Source organism: Eptesicus fuscus, chromosome 15 (genome assembly GCF_027574615.1).
Source record: "Eptesicus fuscus isolate TK198812 chromosome 15, DD_ASM_mEF_20220401, whole genome shotgun sequence".
NCBI lineage: Eukaryota > Metazoa > Chordata > Mammalia > Chiroptera > Vespertilionidae > Eptesicus > Eptesicus fuscus.
In genome coordinates, this window is record NC_072487.1 from 44431466 (window position 1) to 44458840 (window position 27375).

General features: G+C 41.2%; 1 protein-coding gene across 4 annotated transcripts in view; it reads right to left on the reverse strand.

The window, feature by feature from the left end:
• TLE1 (TLE family member 1, transcriptional corepressor) overlaps nucleotides 1-27375 on the reverse strand; it is an 85599-nt gene that overhangs the window by 40568 nt on the left and 17656 nt on the right. Inside the window, exons 5-8 of one of the 4 annotated variants that reach the window (XM_008142044.3) lie at nucleotides 15803-15865; nucleotides 14306-14380; nucleotides 1588-1789; nucleotides 838-854 (exon numbers count right to left, since the gene is read on the reverse strand). In XM_008142044.3, coding sequence (XP_008140266.1) covers nucleotides 838-854; nucleotides 1588-1789; nucleotides 14306-14380; nucleotides 15803-15865 — 357 coding nt within the window. Of the gene's footprint in view, nucleotides 1-837; nucleotides 855-1587; nucleotides 1793-14275; nucleotides 14381-15802; nucleotides 15866-27375 lie in introns of all 4 variants that reach the window. The other 3 variants (XM_008142042.2, XM_028146269.2, XM_028146268.2) reach the window with 3 other exon arrangements.

The window sequence follows — 27375 nt, forward strand, 5'->3', positions numbered from 1 at the left end:
CCCCACACACACACCGCCCTTTTTGTAACCAGTTAGATTTAAGATGGTCAAAATATTGCTATGTTCAAAAAGAAAGAAAAGAAGGGAGGGAAGGAGGCAAAAACTGTCGATTATCATTGCTGAAAAGGGGCCAATTCTCACTCTATTTCATCATGACATTTGCGAGATGCATTTTAGATACAGATCTCCCGACAGCTACTGGTGGATATGTGTGCAGGTCTGACATGCATTGTGTGAAATGCGTGAGAGCCAGGCCGGTGGAAAGATGAGCTCTCCAAGCACAGAATCCTGGCCGCTGAATTTCCTTGTTTTTAAGAACTTAAGATGCTCAATTCTTTGGTCTAAAATAAATTTAAGTTCAAGTTCACACTCCAAGGACAATTATGAAAAAAGAAAACTAGATATGGAAACCTAGCAACTAAGAGGCATTTGCAGAGGATAATAAATGGTTCAGGTAGAAATAACACATTACTAACCCAATTTCACATGTGGATTGTGACCTCTTGCCTGTAAAACTGATTTAAGATAAAATATGAATACTCTTAAACTACAGGCAACCTAGCCTCAAAATGCAATGGGAAACATATTTTTAAGTGGGCCTGGGGCACATACAGATAATAGCAAAGAGCTCTGCCCCAAAATCATGTTGCTCTCATCTAACGAAAGTTTTATAAAAATACAGGGTTGGGTGGGGAATAGTCGTATTTTTTTAAAAAGCAAAAACCTGGTCACTGAGGGAGACAGGGAAGATGTGCACATCTGTGCTAAGGAAAGGCAGTGTGGGGTGCACTACGGGAAGGGGGTGTGTTCGTGTACAGCAGGCGTTAGAGTACTTACTGTGCCAGGTTCTCTGTCTGCTCCCGAGGTTACCAAGAAACGCACAGACATGCCCGTTCAGACACAGAGGCAAGAACAGAAATAAAAAAAAGGGGGGAATAATTAGAACACAAGCCCCAAACAGTTTTAAAAATGGCTTTTATTTATATAAGTCATTGCACATTCCTAATACAGTGATTTCCTGAAAATTACAGTATTTTGTAAACATAAGATTTACAGTTTAACCATACACAAAGCCTATTTTTTTATTTCTTGACAGAATAAATTACTTTTCTTCAAAAAATTAGTCAAGTGCAATTTTGCCCAATATTTAACGCATACTAGAATTAAAGCCTATGAAGCTAAGTAGTAACAGATGCAATTATCAAACCTCTCATTTGAACACATTCACTTTCAGATTTAACTTCTTATTTCGCCCCATTTAACAACATTACTTTCTTTGAAAATTACCCAATTAAGCAGTTAACAGTTTTCCATAATATGGTACAGGCCATTGGCATTAACTAGGCAGTTGCCAAGATGTCAAGATGCCTGCAATCTAAAGAGATCGAGAAATCTACAGATGCCCACACTAAACCCTGAGAATTTCCAGGGTGAGCTGTATTTCAGTGGCCAAGCTTTGCGGCAGTTCCTCTTAGCTCATTGTTTGCTCTCTGAATAGGTTGGGGCTTTCTTTAGCGGTGCACACAACTTTGCAGCACTGTATGAGTGTGAGGACAAAGTCCTAATCTGGCTTGCCCGGCCGCTCACCTCTGTGGTGGTCTGCATCATGGTGCTTCTTGTCATCTTTTATTGCCAAGTGAGACTGCCCACTAAGAGCACTAGACAGTGCCAGAAGGCCGGCACTGCCGCCCAGGGGCGGGATCCCAGGCGGCTGAAGTCCTGAAGGGTGAGGCGTAATGGGGACTGGGGGTCCGTGGCCATGAGAAAGATGCTGAGCTTGCAACTGCTGCTGCTGTTGGTGGTGGTGAGGGTGGTGAGGGAGGGGGAGGAGGAGGAAGAGGAGGAGGAGTTGTTGTTGGAGTTGGTGGTGGCGGTAGCAACATCCAGGGGAAAGTAGACATGACATGAGGATGGAGAACAGAACAGGAGGGTAAAATACACACAAAGGGGTCAAAGAGGGAGACAGAGGGAGGAAAAGAGGGGAAAAAGGTGATTAGTACTTTCAGTTCATCAAAAGCTTTTACCTGATAAGATACAATCTTCCCAAAATATAATCCTCAGATCTACACTGTCACTTTCTGGCATTAAGTTACCCCGAGAATGTAGCTGTTTATTATCATCAGCAATCCTGACTATGTTAGTAGCCCCTCAGATGTTTGCTAGTTCCATCTCTAAGTGCCTCGAGGGATGAAATCCATTATGTCATTGAATCTAAGATGCCACAGATTCAAGACTCATTCTGATTTCAGAAAGGCTAAAACTGGGGAAGTGCAGATATGCACCCTACAATATAGTAACTGAGTAGTCATCAGTTATTAAGTGACTCCATTTCACCCTGACCTTCTTGAGTTAACTCACCACAATGGTATTATGAAAGAAAACCAACCTATTACCTTTAACAGAACTCAAGAGGGCAGGAGCAGTGCATCTCTTATGCACCCCACCCCCAGGCACGTGACCTTATTTCACTAAGCCCTCACTGTGAGTAGGTCCCAACATTCCCATTCCACAGAAGGGGCCAAGCCCAAAGCACTGAGAGAATTGCAGAGCTTCTCCTGGCAGGTGGGAGGGGAGTGGAGTCCCTGTAGGAATGACCCTTAGGACTCACTAATCACTGAGCCACCACATGCAGAGGGAGGTCTCAGGGAGCCAGGCATGTGACAGGTGGAAGAAGCTTGTGAAGGTGAAGCGCTGTTTATCCCGTACTTCCTCTGAGCTCCATGCCCCGAACCCAGTCCTTCAACATCACAAGGATAACACTGAGGCCCAACGAGTCCAAAGACCTTGACGGGAAATCACTCGCACTGTCCTATGGGATACCAACCACAGACACCCAAGTCCCCAGTCCCAAATGCCACTGCCTCTATAGCTTAACTTATTCCAGAGATCATAAATCTTTTCACATTAAAAAGTATCACTGCTCTCATATATTATATTTAAGAGCATGTTGTAGAAATGAAAAAGTATCTAAGAAATGGCCCTTGTACCATAAATCTGGCCACATTTCAGCTGTCCAACCGAAAACTCGTTTTTGATGAGACAGTAAAAACGATTAAAGCTCAATTTCTAAGGTGTAATGTTGGGAAATTCTTAAGATTCTGATTTGTGCGCACTTCCCTGGGACTCAATTACTAGTTTTATTTATTATGCTCTGGCGTGTACTGAATATATTAAACCTCACACCAGATTTTCAGTAATTCCCACCCAGACTACTGATCTTTAATTGAATTCTGAGCATGTCCCCCCTCCAAGAGCAGGAGAAAACAGCATCTTAAAAGCAGAAATCAGTATCTTACAATCATTTCACAGTAAATCTTCAACTCCTACGAGCATCTTTAAAAAAATCTTTAGTTCTCTTTCAACTTCCATTCCTTCCAAAGAGAGCACAATTCTAATTAGAGGGAAGTTGGAAAAGGGGGAGAGAAGTCCAAGAGGATAGCTTTAACAGTATTCTTGGAAAGTATTTATAAACTACTCATTCGACATTTGAGATCATAATAACAATTTCTTTACGCATAAAATCACCTTCCTGTCATCCCAGAGACACTAATTCTTGCTCTGTCACCTTTTAAGAGCTTGGCAATAGCAAGACATAAAACTGAAGAAGCTGGCAGTGCGTCACGGTCCGCTAGGCATGCTCATTAGCACTTAATTAGGAACTAGACACCTGCCATAAGAAATGGGCTTGCAGAAGGATGAGGACCAGGTCTGCCCTACCAGCAATTACTATCATTACTTGGAGAGTAAGAGCTATGTCCGGCTTCTGGGAGGGAAATGCAGTGATGCATACACAAGCAGCAAGAGCGGCGGGGTAATTAGGCACGGCACTGATCAAAAGAAGATGGGAGAGGCTAAGCAGAGGGGAAGGCAGTTAACTACAGGGCTGAGGACGCCAACCCTACCACCCCCCCTGCACACCCCTGCTCCCCAAAAACTCCAGAATCCAGTCACCAAAAGTCGACTTCAGAGGTGGGATTTGATGTCAGAGCAAAGGCAGCATTTGAATACGCAAGAAGGAAGCCGATTTCCTGCCAAACCCAAGTCAGTTTTTAGAAAAATGATCTGGAAAGTATTCTCTGATATGCTGTTGAAAAGAAAGGTTAGCTTATATAATAAAGGGCTTTGCCACAGCTGTGAAGTAGATCCCGTGGTTAAACCCAACATTTAGGCTAATAACTCAGTGGGGATATCCTAGAGTCTAACTGGCCACAGGCAACTCTACCTCTACCCATCTCTGCTCTGAGCTTCCCCCTGGAAGAAACAGCTCACTGTCCATTATTAGAGGCAATTAGGTTTTTCCATCCTTAACTTGGCCATCTTGAGAGCTTCTTTGTTTTGTGTGTTGCTGTTTTTTAAGCAAATCCTATCCAAATGGAAGGTGTCTAGGAAGCAACAGGAAGGAGCAGCTATTGAAGATATTGCAGGCCCAGGAAACAGGGATATCACTGTCTCACATTTACTTCTTTATCCAGCCAGGAGAGCTCCCAGATAATATTGTCATCTTCAGTATCTGGCCTCTGCTCAGAACACACCTGGGGCAGGGAGGGTGGGCATCACGGCTCCCATTTAGCAGATGACAGGGTTGCTTGCCTTGGGGCTCATAGCTGGAAGGATGACTGCAAAGCTTTTGTTCCCTAGAACAGCATTTCTCCTGGGACCACAGCAGCATAGTCTCACATTCACAAAAGCCCTCACATTTCTCTCCTTTCCAGGTAATGAGAGGCTCAAGGGCACGCAATACAGCAAACTTATCACTAGATTTACCTGGAGACAGACCCACCTGCACCATGTAGACTAGCAGTGATGGATGGGAATTTGAGCTGAGGTTTGTGACTCTAGAGTGTCCACTCTCCTGTCCCCACTCTCTAACACCCTGTCCCTACATTTGAAAAAGGAGGCTCTGTTTGGCTCCAGCTCTCTTCTAAGGAAGTTTATAAAGAAGAATCAAGCCTAAACACAGAGTGCTCTGGCTTCTCTCAGAACAAGATGCTTAACAGATAAGAAGTGTTTCTTAAGATAAAACATTTATTGAAGGGAATAGAGGGCCCTCATCCTAGAGAGTGAAACAACTCCAAAAGGCAGCCCACCTGCCCCACATGTCCTTGGAAAAACATTTTTTCTCAACAAGGCTTACCTGAGACTGGCAATCTAGCACCCATCACCTTCACTAAAAGAAAAACCATTTATGCTACTTAAACATATGTTTTAAAATAAAAGAACTACTGACATTGCTATACAGCCAGAAAAACCTCAAAAAACAAAACAAAAAAACCCACCACCACCAATGGGTCTCCCAATTGGGGGAATTTATATGCATCAGTCCTCTATGACCTAAACCTGAGCAGATCATTGGGAAACTATAAAATGTTTCTCAACATGTCAGCAAGCGTGGAAAAATGCAACCTTCTATCCATTTATTAGTTTACACTAATAAGTAAACTTTTGTCCTAAATTAATGCTTATCTATACAGCACAGAACACAAAACAGTTACTAAAGCTATCAGAAAAGGCATTTTTGATGAGCAATGGTGGTTTTTAGCAATACAGCTGGTTATTCAAGTTATCAAGCTAGACAGGCGGGCTCTCACACGGAGCAATTTTGACATTCCTTTGCCCCAACGCAGGGACATTTGGCAAAGTCTACAGACATTTATGGTTGTCACACTGGGGATAAAATGTTAGCGGCATTTAATGGGTAGAGGCCAAGGATCCTGTTAAACATCCCACAATTCACAGGACAACCCCCACCACAAAGGATTATAAAGCCCAAAATGTCAATAGTGCTGAGGTTAAGAAATTCTGGTCTAGATCTAAGCTGGAATTCTGTCCCATTACATTAGAATTCAGGTTCTTAAACATCCAGGGACTTGTCAAATTGTTGTTTAAAAAAATAAAAATACTTCTCAACATTCAACTGTTCATTTTCCCGTCGTCACTAGCTTGTCACAATTAAAAAAAAAAAAAAGAGCACCTACTTCCTTGACTTGGCGCAACCAACAATTTCAAATAAAAACTTTCTGTTCTACAAAACAACTTGGAAAAGGACTACACAGGTAACTTTTACATATCAGTGTTCTGGTGCTCAAAGGCGATTACGAAAGGGTTGGGTTGGTGGTAAGGCGATGAATGCACTTGCTCTCTCCCAAACAATCTGAATAGGCTGAGAGTGAGCCACGTAAAACAAACACCAAACCCTGAGTTAATGATACTGAAAACCCACAAGGAATAAAGAAGTAACCTCATCCATGTCAAACAACAGCCACACATTCTGACTTGTAATTCCCGCTACTATAATGAACCTGACTTGGCTGTTTACATTCAGAGATTCAACATATCAGTCCCGTGTTTCCACATTTTTGTTTCTCAGCCAGGTCTGGCACAGTGCTTTATCACCACAGAGCTGCCTATACAACAGGAAAGACACCCAGAATACACGGGAAGGCCGCTGCTCACCTCACCCTCACTAGATGCTAAATTCTTCATCACCAACCACAGAATCAACTTGAATTTAATCCGGTATAACCTCAGGAAAAACGATGTCACATAGATCACAAATTGAACCCAACCCAAATTAAAACCATGTCGCATGGTTTTAAAATAGAATCTCTAATGCTGAAAGCGCGACAGTAAGTGGCATTTATAGCACTTGGTATTTAAACATTTTTAAAGTGAAAATGATGTGGAAAGTAGCATTTGTTGACAGTTCTCTCCAATCACTCTTACTTGATTTCTGCTATTTCCCTGTTCTTTAAAACACTCACTTCTTTTTCTGCACTGGCATTTAATAGGTAGAAAAAGAACAGTGGTATGCTACAGCAAACAAGTGGGAAAATCAAAGACAGCACTACAGAAGTTATCTGAAAACCTCCCATTACGTGAACGGCCTCTTGCATAAAGAGGGGTAAGGATGATAAACAGGCAAAACTGCTTTCTGGGGCCAAGAATGCTCAAGACACTGGAAGAAAATGAAAATAAAGCATCAACAACAATCCAAAGACCCGATCTCAATGTAGCAGCACACAGAATGACACAGAGAGGGAAAGAACGAAGGCCTGTATGCAGACAGACACCAGGATGAAGGCCTAAAATTCTGAAGGATCTGAACTCATCCTTTCTACATTTCAGCTAATCCACAGGCCAACTCAGTCTGCAACATCACCGACTTGCTTGTCCAACCTGCCCTAAATGACTGTTACAGTTGTGACAGTGACCAAGACCCTGGGACTTACATGCCTGAATTACAGTAAATTTTAAAAAGTCATGTTTATTTAGGAAGATACACTCCTAAAACCACATAAGGTTTTAATGGGAAAAAAAAATGCTCACCATCATTAACCACTAGGGACATGCCAACCAAAACCACAAATGAAATACACCACTTCATACCCACTAGGATGGCTAGAATCAAAAGATGGACAGTAACAAGTGTTGACGAAGATGTAGAGAAATTGGAATTCTCATCCACTACTTTTGGAAAACAGTCTGGCCATTGTTCAAAAAGTTAAACTAAGTTACCATATGACCCAGTGATTCCACTCAAAAACGTGTACACAAATGCTCATAAGCAGCATTATTCAAAACCAGAGGCCCAGTGCACGAAATTCGTGCATGGGTAGTGTCCCTAGCGACTGCCAGCTGGGGCCTCCCTTCGTCCCACGCTGCCCCGTGGTGGTCAGCGCACATCATAGCGAGCTACTGAACTCCCGGGTGGGTCGAACTCCCAAGGGGACACTTTGCATATTAGGCTTTTATATAAATAGAAGATAGTCAAAAGGTGGAAACAAATGTCCATCGACTGATGAGTAGATCAAAAAATATGGTAGACAGGCCATGTGGTGGCTCAGTGGTTGAGCATCGACCTATGAACCAGGAGGTCGGGTTTTGATTCCCGGTCAGGGCACATGCCCAGGTTCTGGGCTCAATTCCCAGTAGGGGGGGCTTGCAGGAGGCAGCCAATACATGATTCTTATCATTGATGTTTCTCTCTCTCTCTCCATCTCCCTGCCTTTCTTTCTCTAAAATCAATAAAAAAAATATATTTTTAAAAGTGATATACTGATGCAACGGAATATTATTCATCTATAAAAGCATTGAAGTACATGCCACAACATGAATAAACTCTGAGAACATTATAACATGTGAAAGAAGCCAGCCACAAAAGGCCACATACTACATGACTGCATTTATATGAAATGTTCAGAATAGACAAATCCAGAGACAGGGGAGGCAGGGCAAGAGGACTGACTGCCAATGGGGACATGGGATTTCTTTTTGGAGTGTTACAGCTATTCTAGAATTAGGTAGTGGTGATGGTTGCACAATTCTGTGAATATACTAAAATCCACAGAATTACATGCTTTAAAAAGGGTAAATTTTATGGTATGTAAATTATATGTGATTTTTTTTAAAAACCACATAGATATAACTCATAAAATGGGATGCTCAATACTAGGCTTTTTTCCAAGGAATCAGGTACAAGTCACATGAAAAAAAACACATGGGGACATTAAAACGTAAACAATGCTTCACCAAGTTTCCTAATAACTGAAAAGCACTCTGACTACTCGGAAGAACCCAGACATTGAAGCCAACCCTGCATTTGTCAGAGAGACCTAGCTGTGCTCAGTAAAACACTAAAGGAGAAGGTGCATAAAAGACTTCTTTGCAATACTGCTCGCTCATTTTGGAAAATTAATAAAAGAACTGGCCCTAGCGGGTTTGGCTCAGTGGATAGAGCGTCAGCCTGTAGACTGAAGGGTTCTGGGTTCAATTCCAGTCAAGGGCACGTACCTCGGTTGCAGTCTCAATCCCTGGCTCTGGTCAGGACAGGTGTGTGAGGCAACCAATTGATGTGTCTCTCACACCTTGATGTTTCTCTCTGTGTGTGTCCCTCCCTCTCCCTTCTACTATCTCTAAAAATCAATGGAAAAATATCCTCAGGTGAGGATTAACAAACAAGTAAAAGAACAACACTGCAGGATTTTAAGTGGAGGGTATGTCACCAAATACAAGTTTGCAGAGTTGGAAGACCCATGTTTGTTGTGGCCATTTCATTTTCTCTTATTGGTAGCAGGCTAGGCACTATCCTCCTAGGGCGAGTTTGTTGTATAAAGAAACTTACAGCTGGGTTATTGATGGGCTTTCCAGGGATTAACTGCATACTCATAAGAATAAGAGGCTAACCTCATCCTCTTAAACATCACACACTACAATCCTATAGATAGCTAACAGCTATAGCCCGAGGAGAAAAATAATCCAACATTTTGCTAATCCTTAAACCAATCATCTTCTGCAACAATGGGAGCCCTTTAGGTCTACAACTCAATCTCTTAAGGACAGAAAGGCTCCAGCTCCAGACACATCAGGAGTTTGTACTCACAGCCATCCCCTACACAAACAAACCCAGCCAGCATCACAAAATACCCTACACTTATTTCATACTAAGTTGTTTTAAAGTGAAGAGCATTACACATTTACTTATGAAGGAGGAATATACAAATCTAACCAATAAATGGAGCCCCAAACCTGAGGCTCCCATAGGCTTTGACAGAAGTTATATTCATGGAAAATAAGTCAGACTGTGTCCAAATGGATGAGAAAGGAAAAACGAAGTTGCCTACATTAACCCCAAATTTCTTGAGTTCCTGAAGTTCATGGGCAATTGCTCTAAGAAACTGCTCAAATTGTCTTATATCTACAGTTAGCATGGAGGCAGTTATCAGAAATCTGGCATATCTTGGTATGGAAAACCCCCACTGGTCACCTGGACATCTCGCCTTCCAATTCTTTCAGTGATCCTTGCCACCTCCCAGTGCCAACAGAGGCCTTGTTCCCTTACTCACATTTTTGCTTCTCAATTCTCTCTATATCTGTTCCCAAAACTTAACTTTAACCCCTTGGTTCTGAACTTTAAGTTTGTTCATCAAAAGTTAAATGGCAACCCATCCAGTGTGGCTCAATCGTTGATCATCGGCCTATGAACCAGGAGGTCAGGGTTCAATTCCCAGTCAGGGCACATGCCCAGATTGCGGACTGGATCCCTAGTAGGAGGTGTGCAGGAAGCAGCCGATCAATGATTCTTTCTTGTCATTGATGTTTCTATCTCTCCCTCTCCATTCCTCTCTCTGAAATCAATATATATAAGTTAAATGGCAGCACTTTTGTACTGTTGTGTCTTCATTAAGTCATGCATGCATGACAATGTATGTGTGTGTGATGAGCAGAGCATCTGGCTGGGTCTAATCTCAAGACACCAACATCCAGGTAACCACTAGAAAAGACAAAGGAGAACAGCCACCCCTCACAGGGGGCTTGGCCAACTGGACCACAGATCTGCTCCAGACACTTAGAGAAACCAGGCAGACAAAACTGCAGTTCAAGGAGCCAGGACCAATACTGGGTGAGGGCTGCCAGCCAGGGTCTTATCCCCACAAAAGCCATGCAAGCAAGATGGTGCTGTCTATCTACAGATGGGACATTGATCGAGGCGAACGGATCGTATGAGGTCACAAAGCTAAAAAGTGGAAGCACCAAGTGTCTTACTCAATGTCTTTAAAAAAAGAAAACCACACTTCACTACTGTTTACTTTCTAATCAAAACCCAATCTTCTTTGAAGGGGTGGGGGAAACTGCTGAGAAGAAGGACAGGGAACCTCCTGAGGGGATGGAAACACGCTGCACCCTGAGAAGAGAGGGCTGCACCCTGAGAAGAGTGGTTACAGAGCTGTGTGTGTGCCCAAAGCCATCAAACTGTACGTGCAAGATCTCTGCATTTCACTGCAAATAAATTACACCTCAGTTAAAAAGAACTGTATGTGCAGATATGTACGTATCAAAATCCATATGATATCGATTTATGTCATATAACCTAGCTTAAAAGTAACTCTAGTTATTTGGAATCCCAAATTCAACTAAAATTAATTATTTAGTGTCAGAGCAGGTAGAAGAGAGCTTTGTTCCAAACTCCCCAATACAGCGGGGAATGATCTTGAAGAGTCCTTGGTTTTTCTCTGCCTTCAGGTAGCCACTAACTATCCCACAAACAAGTGTTTCAGCATTTTACGAATCTGTTTTGTTTTATGCATTTTTAACACAATTCCAAAGTTTTGAAGAAAATCTTTGAGGGATGCTGCTGAAATTGTAGAGACTATCCTGATATAAAAAATAAAGGTCTCAAATGAGTTAAGTTCCTTTTGCACAATGAACTTGTTTCTAAAGCACAAGTGAGCTGTATGTCAAAACAAACCCTGTGCCTTTTAAGATCTCTATATTATTAAATACTCTTCCTATTGTTATAAGAACGTAACATGTTTAATAGCAAAAGAGCTTATGAAAAGCAAAATTCAAAAAGTAAATCAGCAGTTACTATTCTGCCAATTATCAATTTTGCTATCAGTGAAAACTATTGAAAATGTTTAACAAAACCATTTCAATAATTTCTCCAAATTTAAACTATCTAAGAATATTAAAGTTGAAGGTAGGTGCCGTGGTGGAAAAGATTTTAAAATTCAATTTTTCTATCAGATAGAAGAACAAGTTTTCTATGCTGGTGAGAAATGGGCACCATTAATTCACTCAACAAGAATGGAAAAAATATGTCCTCTCTCTCCTAAAAGAGCATCCATAGTCCTGGGACACAAGCTGAGTTTGCCTAGAAGCTTGGTGTCCTTGAGAATATTTAACGTTCTCCTGGTTTGCTAAAGAGAAATATCGTTAGCCCTGTCAAGCAAGCAGTGAGCTCCTTGATTGTACCTTAAAGGGAATGAGAATGTTTCGGCTCATTTGCATTTTAAAGGGTACTCTTTCATGATCTTTCACACTTGTAATAGATGTCTAAACCGTTAAATTACTATTTCTTTTCTTAGCCTGAAAGTCGATGCAGACGAAGAGCGTGGCCTCTCCCATTGTTCTTTCCCCTAAGTCGGTCCCTGAACAATACTGACAGCTGCTATCAAACCGGGCTGCATTTACTTTGCGCGCAGCTGCTGCTTGTAGGAACAGACAGCCTCCCGGAGCCTCCTCCCCTCTGGGGAGACAGGTTGACACACTGCATGTTCAATGAAGGGGGTCAAAGGTCCAGTGAATTGTCAACCCAATTTTATGCTACTTCGATTTTCCAGGACGCACGCAATTACTTTCAAGCAAAAATCAAGCATATGCCAGAGCATGAAACTTATGGTTTGGGGTAATTATTGATCACTACAAACTTTAAAAGAGCCTGCTGACATAAATTAATATACTGATTCAAAAATTACAATTATAATACACTGATTCAAAAATTACAATGATAAAAACCACACAGGCCGAAGACATGCAATTGGCGTTTAGTCCTGAGCTGGGTCCAATGCGCTGATTTGCGTTATTGTTGCTAGCTGGCAGAGCTCATCTGCCTTTCTAATCTCAACAACATGTTTCCTGGACTAAAGCCATTCATAAAATTAGCGATTCATCTGCCCTTCTAAAACAACCTATTTTTATTTTCTGATTCGGCTCAAAATGAGTATTACCTATAAACATCTGGTTGATACAATTTTCCCCTTTCTGATGTGTTGTACTGGGCAGTGCCTTTGAGAATTTAAAAATACAAGTTTTACCATCAAGAAATGATATGTAAAAATTTAGAGCCTATCAGAAAACAAATGTGTTCCACAAAGTTTAACTGGGTACTTGAGACCTGCTTTGCATATGTTTTCTTTTAATCAAAACAGGCTTTTCCATCCTCATTCATTAGGGTTAAAAATTCTGTGCTTAAGCTACAAGTACAATTTGCTATTAGTCTTTGCTAATCAAACATGGTACATGCAAAAGTACCAGTGAATATTTGATTTGATCTCTGAAATAAAGCAATTCATTACACAAGAAAAGGGTACAGAAGGCAGCAGACAAATGCAGATGTAATTGTGTTTTTTGTTGAATGTGATTAGAGAGCCCACTAAGTAACAGTCAAAAATGTGATACTAAAGGGGGAGAAATGCAGAGCCTGGACTTGGGGGGAGGAGAAGGGAAGAATTGTTTATGCAGAGCTAAGCTGTCAAGTGTAATAAAGCAGCTTGAATAAAATTTAAGCTGAAAATCCACTGAAGCTCCCCATTTCAGGGAGGAAAAAGCTATTAAAAGGAAATGAAGGTCACCCTCCCAGTTTATTTCACCTAATTGACTGCCAATAGCTTACCACAGGCAACCCGACTGCAGATCTGCAATTGAGAAACTGATGAAAGGAGAGTTTTCAAGCTGAGGCTCATTCTTTAATCCTCCTTGGCTCTTATGTTTTTTCCCCATCTCCAGTTGGGATGTAATTTTAAACCCTGATGGATTAACTGGTTCCATTGTCTGTGGCCGTCATTGGACTATGGCACTCTTAATCCGTACAGCAGCATGTCTAATTATCATTACAAAGTGTCTCAGGGAACTATAAAGACCAGCAGGGCATCTTCTCACAAGCAATTAACATAAATTGATAAATGAGTGATTTGAATCTGCTCAAGGCACTCACTTATGAATAAAACCAGAAAGGATGGTCCCTTGTTTCAGCTACTTCTTTCACTTGGTCCAGAAGGGCAGAAAATCTGAGAGCCATCCTGGACCCTGAAGGGGGTTGGGGGCAGATAAACTCACGCAGGGGATGGACCGCAGGGTTCACCAGGCTCATTAATAATGCAGAGCAAATAACTTGTGATTGACAACCAGTTGCCAGCCAGGAGCACTAACTGAACTCAAAACAGGAAAGTAGAACCCTGGTGAAAGGCTAGAGGGCAGAAGGGCAGACAATTATCACTTCTTCAACAGCAAGAGAGAGTTCTTTTCATTGGGGTGCCACTTAAAACTTCATGGAAGAGGCACAAGAAAGAGGAAGACCAAGCAGTTAGAAAGGTCCCAATACCCTAGAAAAACAAAAGGCAAAAGCAAAGAAACTAAATGAAATGGTCATTATGAGATGTGTCTTGACTTCGCTGTGATCTAAAGTTATAGGACAGAATAAGGAATAGTTTAAAACTCTAACCTAAAGGGTATTTTTACCTGGCTACTGGAGCAAAAGTGTCACAGGCTCAAGGATATTTATTTTCCCATTAAAAGGTAGACTGATTTTTCTTCTCCTCCTAAAACGGTTTCTCCTATCATCTCCCTTATGCTAATCTCTCTTCCCGAGCAGAGCTCAGCATACCTGAATCCCCCCCCCACCCTTATCAAATAGGTCAATGTTAAGCTACACAAATATCTTATATATACAGAGATTAAGCCATCAAATTAATAAGAAATGAAAGCTGGTTATACACACTGTAGGAGGTAGACCTGGTAGGCCACGTACCCCGATGATGGCATTCAACTCTGCCATGGTCACCTGTTTGGCACGTTCGACAGCCTGCGCCACCTGTTGTTGATGCTTTGAAAACAACGAGAAGAAAGGGTAAGCAAGGCAGCCAAGAACTTCACGTACCTTCCAACGATAACAACAAAAAGGCAAACGCCACATGCGACGCAGACTGAAGTATAATGTTTGGATTTGCTAGTATATGAAAAGTTTGTCGAGCACCCGTTATTTCACAAAACACATGTAGAAAAGGGGAAAGAAAACAGAGCAGTGCTTTCCTTGTTTCTAACTCACTCCAGTCACCACTTAACTTCTGGTGGAAAGCTAAGGCTCGGAATGGCACAAAGTCAAAAAGGACACCAAAAATGGTTAACCTGGGGCTTCAGAAAATAAACAGTATGGGATCATTTAAAATCAAATCTTCTATTAGTTCTCTGGTCAACACATCTCAACCCTTAAGTAGTTTTTGGAAACTCTGGTAATTCCTCTCCTTTAGACAGTTCACCCTACACAAGGGAAAGGAAAGACCCCACTCTTAGTTCACAGTCCGGAAACACTCTACCGACCTCCCGACTTCCACCCACAAGTAAAAAACAAAGCCACACCTGTGCTTTGAGAGGCATGGGACAGACCACAGCAGAGACGAGGATTACTGAACAGGGAGTACACATTACGCTGGAAGAGGCTGCTAGAAGAGCAGAGATGGCTGCGGTATGAAGCAGCTGATGACAACTAAACGGACAGCCCGTATTTCAGTTCCCAGTCCAACAAGCTTTGTCTCAAGATATATGAATCCTTGTTTAGCATTTATAAGTTTGTATCCAAAAGTAAGGTAAACTTTAAGGTCAAACTAAAGCATACTGGTTTTGAGTCAATCTCACAGATTAGTCATATACAGAGCTTTTCCCTCTCAAAATATTACAGTTAAATCCTGTGGTTTTGAATCTTAATAAAAATGGCATACACACACACACACACACACACACACACACACACGCACAACTCCGTAAGTTAAGGTAACATGAACACTTATTTCATCCTTAAGAGTACTGGCACCCACTCCCTCCATGGACAGCATTAAGTCAACCATTATGCAAGTACAAATGAAATACCTGCTTCCATGGTCAAGTCAACCCTGATGGACCCATTTTTAAAATTCAGAATAAGAAAAGCTCTCTAGAGAAAGGACACTTGGAATCATCAGTAGCAATTAAGCTTATAAATTAATTTAATTTAAAATTAGAAAAGTTTTATGTTTGATAGTCATTTTGCAGTTTTCCAAAGGAAAAAATTTAATTTGAGGTTGAGCTATTGCCATCACTTCTAATGTGCCCTCAGATCTGTTAGATGGAATAGCAGGGGTATACACACCACAGCTGTAACAGATGTTCTTCACACTTGTTCCTTGTGATAAAATTAACATCTTAAAACTAGCTAATTTGCAAACAGAGAAGCAACATAATTGCACTTTAACAGCTGAACAGTTTTACTTACTTCCTGAGACAGAAATGGGATGACTTGTGCACAAATCGTATTCAATCTCTTGGCGATTTCAGTCTATAAAGACAAAGCCACATAAATGTTTAGTATACTTCATAATCAGTTCAGAAAGATAAAACTTCACACCCAACACTTTAGCCCTGCACTACCTCACTCTTGAGGGCATAAAATTGCTTTTCCCAGCTACCTTACCAATATTTATCTTGAGATAAACAGTAGATATTAATCCCACTTGCAAAGTAAGACATAACTGCACGCTTTATTGGTCACTTAAATAAGAGATAATGAGCACTTTAATTGAATTGGAAAATCTACGTGGTTTAAGGCTATATAATCATTTAACCTGGTGATTGCAAACCCCTTCGAATACTTATTCAATTATGGTGTACCGGGCACATTTATGTAGTTACAGCAAGTTCATTCAAACTAGCGTCAGAAACAGGCAAGCAGGAGCACCATCAAAGCAATCTAGCTTTCAATACAAGGTGTGAGAGCAGCCCCTTTCCACTCGTCCCAACTCTTGTACAACTGAAACAGTATTTGAATGTTAGTAGCCTGCATTAAGTCTCGAAATTGCAAACAAGCCAAGAAAATAATATTAAAACAGAACTCAAATCCAAAGGGACAGTCACATCAAGACACTGAGTATCTGTAAAGTTTCAACACAATTCAGCATCAAATGTGAAGAGCTCAGTACAGGGTCCACAGTTCAGAAGGACATAACGAAACGTGTCCTGAGTGTCTGTGGCCTAAGCTGTTGTCAAGAAAGTAGGAAGAGTCTCTGCCAAGCTCCAAATCCACAGGATCCTTCTGCTACAAGGGACAGACCGGCAAGGGAGGGAATGAAGGATGCTTCTGCTTCCAGCACAGGGTAGGATCCACCTGCCTGCCCCACCGCCAACACCCTCCAGCAAAATGCAAAGCAACTCTGCCTTCCTTTCCTCTAACTTTAAGGATCCAGTTCTGCCTTTAAAAAGAAAAAAAAAAAAGTCATCTAAAATGAGTCCCAGATTGGACCTTATTTATTCCATCATTTTCCATCAATGCTTACTTACTAATGCCGTCCGATATTGAATTAGGTAATGAAAAGGATCATGAGCAGACGAAAATTATGAAGCACATAGCCATGCCCTTGAGAAACAGAGAATGGAGTAAGATAAAGTAGAAACCGTATAATGAAGTATATCAAACAAGAGCTGCCTTTTGTCCTCTAAGATGATTCTAGTTAACACTGAGTAACAAGGCCTTCAGCTGGATGGGACTGGATTGGGGTCAACCCAACTCAATTCTCCCTGACTACCAATGAGATAGGGTTCCAGCCGGGGCCTTGTTAGAAATGTAGTACTAGAAGAGGAAATGACTGGTATAGACCTTGCTTTAACCAGCAGGGCAAACAGATATATGGAAAAAGGGTGCAGCTGCACCAGGTGTAAAAATAGGACAGGGCAGCCACACCTAATTCACCCGATTAAGCTAACTCAAGGTCATAGCTCTCCTCGAAAGCACCAGCACAACAGGGTTAGGGAGGGTGAGGGTGGGTGATGTGTGTGTGTGTAAAGGAGGATGAATGCCCTTGGTGGACTCTTAGTCCTTGCCCCCCATTCCCTAGCTACAATATATCCAAACAGCATTCCATACTTTCCCCTTCTCCAAAATTCACACTTAAGGTTTCCCAATCTTAAAAAAAAATGCTTAATACTCACTTGAAGTACACACAGATGTGTATGTAGAAAAATGAAATAACTCTAGGTCTCTCATCCAGGGATAACACTGTGGTGATTCTGGGAAGCATCATTCGAGGCACTCACAAGCCCAGAGTGGAGCGACTTTTATATCAAGGGCCCCCACTATATATACTGCTTTTCTCTAATTTGTTATTTCTACTCAAAAATGTCTCATGGACACTCTCCCACTCAATAAACACAAGCCTACTGGTGTTTAAGCACCCAATATCAGTGGATATTTATATTTCATCTAATTTGCCACATTTATAAATTGTGTCAGATAACCCTCTACAAAGATCTCTAAAAGAAACCCCTAGAAATGAACCTGTTAGGTCAAAGTGTATGCATATTTTAAATTGGAATGCATGCTGATAAACTGCCCAGTAGAAAAGCTTACCAATTTATATTATCGCCAGTCTATAAGGGAACATGCTCTCCCACAATGTCAATATTGGGTTTTGTTGACCTTTTTAAAAATCTAGTGATCTCATTTTATTTGCATCACTCGGATTCTTCCTGAAATTAAACATCTTTTCACTTATTTATTGACCCACTGAATTTTTTTTTCCCCTTTCTCTGTTTTTCCTTTGGTATTTATTCATCACTGTCTTTTTGTAGTAGTTCTTCCCATATGACAAATATTGACTCTTTCCCCTGGTTTTCCCAGCTTGCCATTTGTCTTTCAACCTTATTTGCTATAGCTGTTTGCTGTGCATAACTAAGTTTTTATGTGGTCAAGCTAAAGAATACTGTTTTTATTTTCTGGCTTTTGGGTCAGAATTATAACACTCAAAAATTATAGAAGCCATTTTCTAATTTTCTTCTAGTGCTGCTATAGTTGTACTTTCTATACTTAAGTACTTGACCTTGATGGAATTTATTTTGGTGTAAGAAAAAAATAATCTCTTTAATTAATAATAATATGTGCTATTACATGGGAGTGGCTTTAAGGTAGAACTGATTTTAACTGTCAGGGGACACTTAAAACCTGGTCTGAATGAAATGAACTTGTAAACCTTTAATAATTAGTTATTAAAAAAAGAAGTACAGATTAAAGCAGAGATCATATAAATTGAGTTAGAGTAGGTAAGACAAAAACATGAGGAAGGTTAAAGATCAAATTGATGAAGAAACATCAAAAGCCACACCATCTTTCCTGGGAATCTATATATATAAAAGGCTAAGTGACCAACTGTCTGTCCGTCCAACCAGCTGGTACATATGACATGCACTGGCAATTTAAAAATAAACATTGACTCACACATGCACGATACATGTAAAGCTCTTGCTGGCACCAATTGCACGTTGTGTTTTAATTTTATAATACTATATTATATATACTATTTTGACATGTAAATTTTTGCAGTGACATAATTACCACACGGATCGTTCTTCTAATTAATTTCCTCTCAATGTGCATGAATCTGTGCACCAGGCCACTAGTTCTACTAGGTGTACCGGTTAATAATGTGGATCTTTTTCAATAGATGGAGTTACACATATGTTGATATATATGTGATTTGATATGTATGCCATTTTGTTGTATTGACAACAAGCTTCAAAACTTCATCTGTCAAAGTTTCTAGAGGTGTTAACATCATATTTTTACACTAAGAAATGTCAAATTTCATGCCAAAAAAAGAGCATTTGCAGGAAGTTTTAATTCATTATTTTGAAGAAAAGTGCTACTCAATACTTCGGGCAGCTTATGGTAAACATGCTCCATCTCAAGATACTTGTGAACGCTGGTTTAAACACTTTAAAAGTGATGATTTCGATATGAAAGAGAAAGAACGTTCAAGTCAACCGAAAAAGTTTGAAGACCAACAATTACAAGCATTATTGGATGAAGATGCATGTCCAACTCAAAAACAACTTGCAGAAAGATTGAACGTTGCTCAGCAAATAATTTCTGATCGTTTATAAGCAATGGGAAAGATTTTAAAGGAAGGAAAATGGGTGCCACATCAACTGAACGAAAGACAAATGGAAAACTGAAAAGTCATCAGTAAAATGTTGCTTCAACGGCACGAAAGTCTTTTTTGCATTGAATTGTGACTGGCGATGAAAAGTGGACTTATTTTGAGAATCCCAAATGCACAAAACCATGGGTTGATCCAGGTCAACCATCAACATCGACTGCAAGGCCAAATGGCTTCGGAAAGAAGACAATGCTCTGCGTTTGGTGGGATCAGGAAGGTGTGGTGTATTATGAACTTCTAAAACCAGATGAAACCATTAATACTGATCGGTACCGACAACAAATCAATTTGAACCACACATTGATCGTGAAACCACCAGAATGTTCCAGAAGACACAGCAAAGTAATTTTGTTTCATGATGACGCACCATCACACACTTCAAAACCAGTTAAAGACAAAACACGTTAAAAGATCTTGCCTGGGATGTATTAACCCACCTGCTGTATTCACCAGACCTTGCTCCTTCAGATTACCACTTGTTCCGATCAATGGCACACGCACTTTCTGAGCAACACTTCAAATCATACAAAGAAGTGGAAAATTGGGTCTCTGAATAGTTTGACTCAAAACAAGAAAAGTTCTATTGGGGCTGTATCCACAAATTACCTGAAAGATGGGGGAAATGTGTAGCTAGCGATGGACATTACTTTGAATAAAGTACTTTTGCTGTTTCTCTTGAAATTATCGTGTTTTCTTTGATTACAAAATCCGCTATGATTAACCGGTACACCTAATAAATAAATGGCCTGGAGAAGAGATGGAAACAGGAACAGAGGAGGACCTTTATCCCACCCGTCTCCTCCTCCTGGCGGGTCTGTAAACCCTAATCTTAAACTGTCCTCAGACAAGTGAGCTTCATTTTGAGCAAAGAAGCCTAAATTCAAGTCTCACCTCTGGCTCACCCAGAAATTCTCTGAGCTGCCCTGGCTTCTCCATAAGGAGAGTTCTCACCTCCAGGCATCTTGAGGATGGGTGGGTCCACTTGTTTCCCTGATAGTGCTTCTTTGTGAGTTCTAAACCATTACCACCACCCCAGGAGGATTTCATAAATGTTTTTCCCAGCCCTTAAAACAGTCTGAAAAGCAGCATAAAGACTGTCAATAATATTATCTCTTGTTTCAATGCAAGACCTATAACTGAACACAAATTAACAAGTAGTGTTTTCCACCCATGCTTCCATTCCTGACCACAGAATTTGCAAGCAGGCTAACTGTGTATCTGGCCCTGCTAAAGCAGGTTTTAAGAAAGTTCTGTAAGCTTTTCAGACAGCTTTCTACCTCTTGCAAAGGTTAGATGACTCCAACAAAAAAAAAACTGCAGGCTAACTGTGTTTTCCACCTGGAAATCATTTTCCTGATGAAAGCTGAAGCCGTATTTGGTTCCTGCTAATAGTTATAAATACTTATAACTAAACTTTCCCTGTGCCTCTATTTCTGACACCATATAAGGCAACAACATTATGTCAGGTTCAAGAGCTATGCCCAAACCAGATTTGCATGGAACCTTTGTGCCCAGAAACTTAACCAGCTGGGTAAAGGCCCCAACATCAAGCCTTATCATCCTGGCTAGTCTCGATTCACTGAGACAACAGGAAGCAGGTATCCAAATTATCTGTTCAGAGCCATCTTTTATTCTCCCTTGCCAAAGCCAGCTCTCCTAATGACTTGCTTATAACAGAGGTGGCCCTCATAATCCAAAAACTTGGGTTTGCATCTCAGTAAACCAGTACTACTAGTAGGTGTCCTTAAATCACTTCAACCGCTTGGCCACAGTTCTTATCACCAATCTACTACACTTCAGTGTTTCATCAAAATCAAGTTAACATGTGAACTCCAGCTGAACTACTGCAAAGAGCATTAACCGAATCCTTCAAGGCCAACCTCACATCAACTTGAAAGCTACCTTTCCCACCAGTAATACCAGAAAACAAACTCTTCTCTTGGCCCTTCAAGATCCTCCACAGCCTTTGCTGTCCTTTGATACACTACTAGTAAGTCCATAGGTTTAAAATCACATCTAACATAAAGCTACCATACAGATTCTTAATAGCTTTCAGCACCCATGTCTTCTCCACACGACAAGGTAGGAGGCATGAGAACAAGACTCCTACCAAACATTTTACACAGCTCCCCTCTGCACCCTCTGCCAAGAACACTGCCCACATGTGCTTTTAAGGAATGGTTCACTGTCTAAAATGGAATCCCCTTGCACCCAATGATCAAGAGGCAACCAGACAAACTGTTACTAAACAGTGTTCGAATAAGGCTGTTTACAGTAACAAATCACATCTTATGTTAAAAAGCAAAATTCAGCTGAGTAAATTTGAAGATCTAATTGGCTTTACTCAATGAGTCATGAAGCAGACAGCATCTGATCTAGCAAACAGAAAGAAGCTCCAAAGAGCTATCCAAAAGGAAAGGTGTTTAAAGGCAGAAAGGGGGTGGAAAAAGAAAATTATTAGGGATGAACGTACTGTTCTCAGGCAAGGTTACCCACCTAAGGGGAATGGAGGGGGCCTATCAGTTGGATTACCTCATTTTTGCTATTGACTGGTTAATGGCTATGATCCTGGGAGAGGATAAAAACCTATTACGTCTTGGTTTGCCAATGTGAGCCTTAACACAAGTGACTCCATTTTGAGCCTGTTGTTTCTTATTAACATTTAGATTCACATATTTTAACTAAATATGATCAAATACCTCGAAGGCTAGCTTTTGAACCAAACCCGGGTGTATTTTGCAGGACTCTTAAACTGAAGACATGTTCTGTGCATCTGAACTTAAGTTTTAGGATTTTATGATTCCTAAAAGCTAGACTCTCCACCTTCTTATACGCCTTACATGTAGTCTAATTACAAACAGAAGAGGCCACTCCTCAATGTCTGCTCACTTCTCCACTACAGAGTCATGTATAATGAATGTTATTTGAAGCTCAAAACAAGGTGAGGACTGCTTAAGAGTAATTGTCCATGGTCTCAAAGCAATCCAATGGCACCTTGCCCAAAGTCAGCTATGGGAGGGGAAACTCCATCACCATTAAATTGCAAATTGATGGATCATAAAAAAGGCTGTTTATGCTGAGGGCTGGCAAACTGATTTTTTTTATTTGAGTCAAGCAGGAAGCCCAAAAAACATCAAAAGCCACACCATCTTTCCTGGGAATTCTAAATAAATGGCCTGGAGAAGAAATGGAAACAAGAACAGAGGAGGAACTTTATCCCACCTGTCTCCTCCTCTTGTGTCTAGCAACAGTAGACAAACAAGAATATGAAAACAAGCCCAGCCAGTGTGGGTCAGTGGTTGAGTATCAACTCGCCGGTTCAATTCCCAGACAGGGCATATGCCCGGGTTTTGGGTTTCGAGCTTGACCCCCAGTAGGGGGCATGCAGAAGGCAGCCGATGGATGATTCTCTCTCATCATTGATGTTTCTATCCCTCTCTCCCCGAAATTAATTTTTTAAAAATAATATGAAAACAACGCACACAAAGGAAAATTGATAACGTCTAAATCCCTTCTGACTAGAAATTTCTGAATCTGTGAAAGGACAATGTTAAATACAGAAAAAATGTTCCACCTCACCTGCAACCAAACAAAACGTAAGCTTTGTTGGAAGGTGTGTCATTCTGCACCAGTTAAGTTAGTTTATTAAAAAAATTAATGAAATACAACATTGATGAGTCCTCTGGAAAACAAAAACCATCATAACATTACTGATGACAGAGTAAATTGGTAGTCGTCTTAGAAAGCAACTGGGCAATGTGTTCTAACAGCATGAAATTATTCAAACCCTTTGGTAAGGCTTCCCACAGCTAAGAATTTATCTTAAGGAAATAGTTCAAATGAAAAGCATTCCATGCATGAAGCTGTTCACTGCAGCACTGGTTTCAAAGCAAAAGAGAAAAAACAGGTAAAGATGTAACAGCAGTTCAACACATCACAAACATTTGCAGAATTTCTGAAAATCTTAACATTTGCCCTCCTGAGAAATCAGTTGTCTAATACTAGGAGAACAGTATTAGACCCAAAGGCAAGGCAAGTAACCATTAAAGTCACATGTATGATAATGATGTTTAAATAGCCAACACATTACCAGATGAAGCAGGAGAACAAGGACGTGATGTTAGTGTGCCTGTGTGTTTTTTCACAACATATGCATGTGGCCAAGGACTGTTGATATCCAAAATAAACACGGTGATTATGCTGTGGGGAAGGGTTACTGGTGACTTTTTATTTTCTTCCAGTGACCTTGTGAACACCGCCTTTGATTTACTGTCTAACTCTATTATTAAACTGGAAAGAGAGAAAAGGATGGTCGGGCCCACCACCTCTGTGATTGACAGTGGCACTGAGTCACAACAATGCTGGCAAACCATGACACCATGTGGGCGCCTGGCCCTCTTACAATCCTCATGTCACATATGGAGAAACCGATGTCTACAGGAAATGACTTGCCCAGGATCATAAAGCAAGATCAGAGGCCACATTCTTTGCCTAGTCCTTTCTCCAGGAGCGGAAATGGAAAATTGGGACATACTCAAGATCAGAAATAAAGCTGATAAATTCAGCTTTGTTTTGCAAAGCAATACAACCCAAACAGGACTGCAACAGCACAAGGCCAAGGCCATGCCGTCTCTCAGCCAAACAATGGTACCACAAGAAGCAGTCCCTATCTGTCAACAACAGGGGCACTGCATCCTTACTGCCCTGGTATAAGTACTCTGCAAAGCTAAGTAGGCATTTTACAAGGGACCTCAGTTATCAATTGTGAACCTTAGATAAGCAAGTCACAGCCAAACTGCACTTTAGTTCTCTCCTCAGGCAGAGAGTATTAGTGTATCAGCACTAACATCAATCTGGCCCACCAATAGAGCAAAATCCACAAAATCACATCTACAAATACATCTCTATTTCCTGCAGATGACATTTATATACCTGGAGAAAAGTCAAGATGTTTGAATAAAAACCACATACCCAAAATGACAGATGCAAAACACTGCAAATAATCTCCTAAAACACCGTGGTCTACTTTGGAGGGGGTGGGGGAACCTTTGCCTAGAGACCTACTTTAGAGTACCCAATATTCACCAGATTTACTACTACCCCACCATACACCTCATGAAAGGGTTAATTTTACCTTAAATTTTAATGCATCAGAGTAGCTTTCTTTTAAAATAGAATTGTGTCAATAAACTGACTAATCACATTTTGAGGAAATCCAAATGAAAAGAACTTGTGGTGTCATTAAGTTGAGGTTGTAATGAGGTTATGAGGGATTCTCAAACTTAAGAATACTTTGGAATCACCCGAGAGACTTGCTAAAGCATGAGCAGCTGGGTCACACTCCCAGATTCTGAGTCAGGAGATCTGGGGCCCCAGCATCAGCACTGCTCTCAAGTTTCCAGGTGACGTGTGGTTATTGGACTAAGACCACAGCCCGAGAACCGCTGTCATCCCTTAACCACAACAGCGGCAGAGCCTATTGCTTAGCACACTGCAGGTCCTCTTACACCTACTCTCAAATCCTCAATCTGAGCAGGTCCCCTGAAACTAGGGTTTAGTGGGCTGGTAAGCCATGCCTGCCTCTCTCCAGAGCCTTGCCACAATGCCATGGCTGCCTTCGCCACGCATTTTTTACAAAACAAGGCCAAGGCAAGAACACAAACCGGGGGTGTCGGAACACATTTGCCTACTGTGGGAAACAACCTCAAACAATATTCATTTAAATGATTCCACCCATGGCAATGTAATCTCGCCCCCTCCTTAAACCCTATGATTAAAACAAAACAAAGGGTACCAGATGACAGAAACCCTTTAGTGGCTCAATTAATCAGAACATAAGTCACCAATTACTGGCAGATAATAACTTTTGTGTTCCATCTCCCCCTCACTTGGCAGCTCCTACTGCATTCTAAATCTGAGCCCTTTCCAACTGGGCGCAGACTCTATCCTTTCACTGCTCATCCTTCACTGTGGCTTCTTTGGAAACAAGGAGGGGGTTAAGAGAAAGGGGGAAAACCTGCTGAAGGCTGCAGGGGCGCAGATAGCAACACTAATTGCTCCCATTCTCTGGCTCCTCCTGAGACAGATTGCAGGGCCTGCATCTCCAGAGAAAGCTCTTGCTCTTGTATCTCCTTCGTGGCAGCTCTCAGCAGAGCAACTCAAGTGCCCTTAATTGTTTATGTTCTTAATGCAGAGTCTCTTGAATGCATTCATTTTTAATAGCAGGCTTGAATATGGGGCCTATCAAAGAATGACAAAGCAACTCTATTCATTGGTTCCCCCTTCCAGCAATGATGGTCTTTTGATTTATTTGCAAATGACAAGCTTGGCTGGCCCCACTTGAGGGCTGCGCTTTTTTTTTTTTTTTTTTTAAGAATTCAGTTGCATTTCCAAGATGAAGTTGAGTCTGCAACACTGTGTATTTGTGTAAATTCCACCTCCCCCCTTCAGTTCCTTCTAATTAATGACTTAAATGTTTTGACCCAACTGTTGCCAAGCAGAGCATTTGGGGTTTAATTTGTCACTTTGGTAAAGATGCATCCTTGACAAAAGCATGGCAGCTGTTTTGGTGCCTAAACAGCACATTTCCATTATTCAGAAGCCCTTGTTATGGGGTTCAGACAGTGCTGTTCACATGAAATCATATTGCCTTGTCCCGTGATAGAAAAAGACAGCATTTGGCAGCCTCAAAGGAAAATGCACTCTGTAAAGCCACAGAAGGTTTTTAAGACAAACTCCGTAGGGTGAATCAACTCTGTAGGGTGAATCACAGAGCAGCTCTGTGAAGTCATCACCTATTGTTCTCAGAAGGGAAGGCGAACAAGCCTCCCCTCAAACACATCCCAGCAAACACACACCTTTCACCCTCTTCACAGGTATTAGTCATGAAGGAGTTCTTAAGAAATTAGATAATATCATACAATAGCAGAATCAGTGGGAGGAAAAGCTGACTACGTCATCATCATTGCAGTAAAGGCTAAAATTACAATTATGAAAATAAAATATGTAGAGACAAAGGCTGCCCAGGAGTACGCAAAAATCAAGTTACCTCTGAAAACTGGGTTTCTGAGAAGGTTCTTTCTTCAAATTTTGTAATGTTATTTTCTTTGCAATAAAATTAAAAACACTTCTTCATTGTAACTACCTCATAGGCCTGTCTTTGGTTGGTACTGACTTCCAACCGTCTGCGATCACTATCTCCATACCTTCCAGCATGACAAAGCAAGCCACCAGCGCACTATTGATCATTGGTTTGAGCATTTCCCATCGCCCTGCTCCCCACATCTTCTTTGGAGAAAACTGGCTCAGAGGTTTGCCATGAATAGTTCCCTAGCAGGTTGGAATCTCTAGCCAATCCAGATAGTGGGAAAGGAATTTCCTGCCTGAGGTGACCGTGGACAGTGCTCCCTAATTTTTTTGCTACACATGAGTGACACGGTCGCTCTACTCCCAGAGCGACTTCTTAGGGAAAGCAACTATTCCACCAGGACGCCATGTGGCACAAAGCAGAATGGCCACAAGTTAGAGACATCAGCGATGGTGAAGCCCCAGGGCAAAGCCACTGAGCCCCCAACTCAGTCTCAGTCTGGAAGCCCCACCCAGACCATTACTCCCCCATAATCTGAGTCACTGGAGAGGTGGTATCTTGGGAAGGAAGACAAGGTTCTTGGGCCTTCCCAATTGGAACCTGTAATTTATTTTTCAATCAACATCATGCACCAAGAAACCTGAAAAGCTCCAGAATGCAATTTACTATCCGAGTGGCCAGAAGACTGTTTAAGGGAGGGGACTCCACTACAAATTGGGAGCCTGCCTCTGCTTTAGGAAAAGCGTGCACAGCTGTGCCCAGAAAGCATGGGCA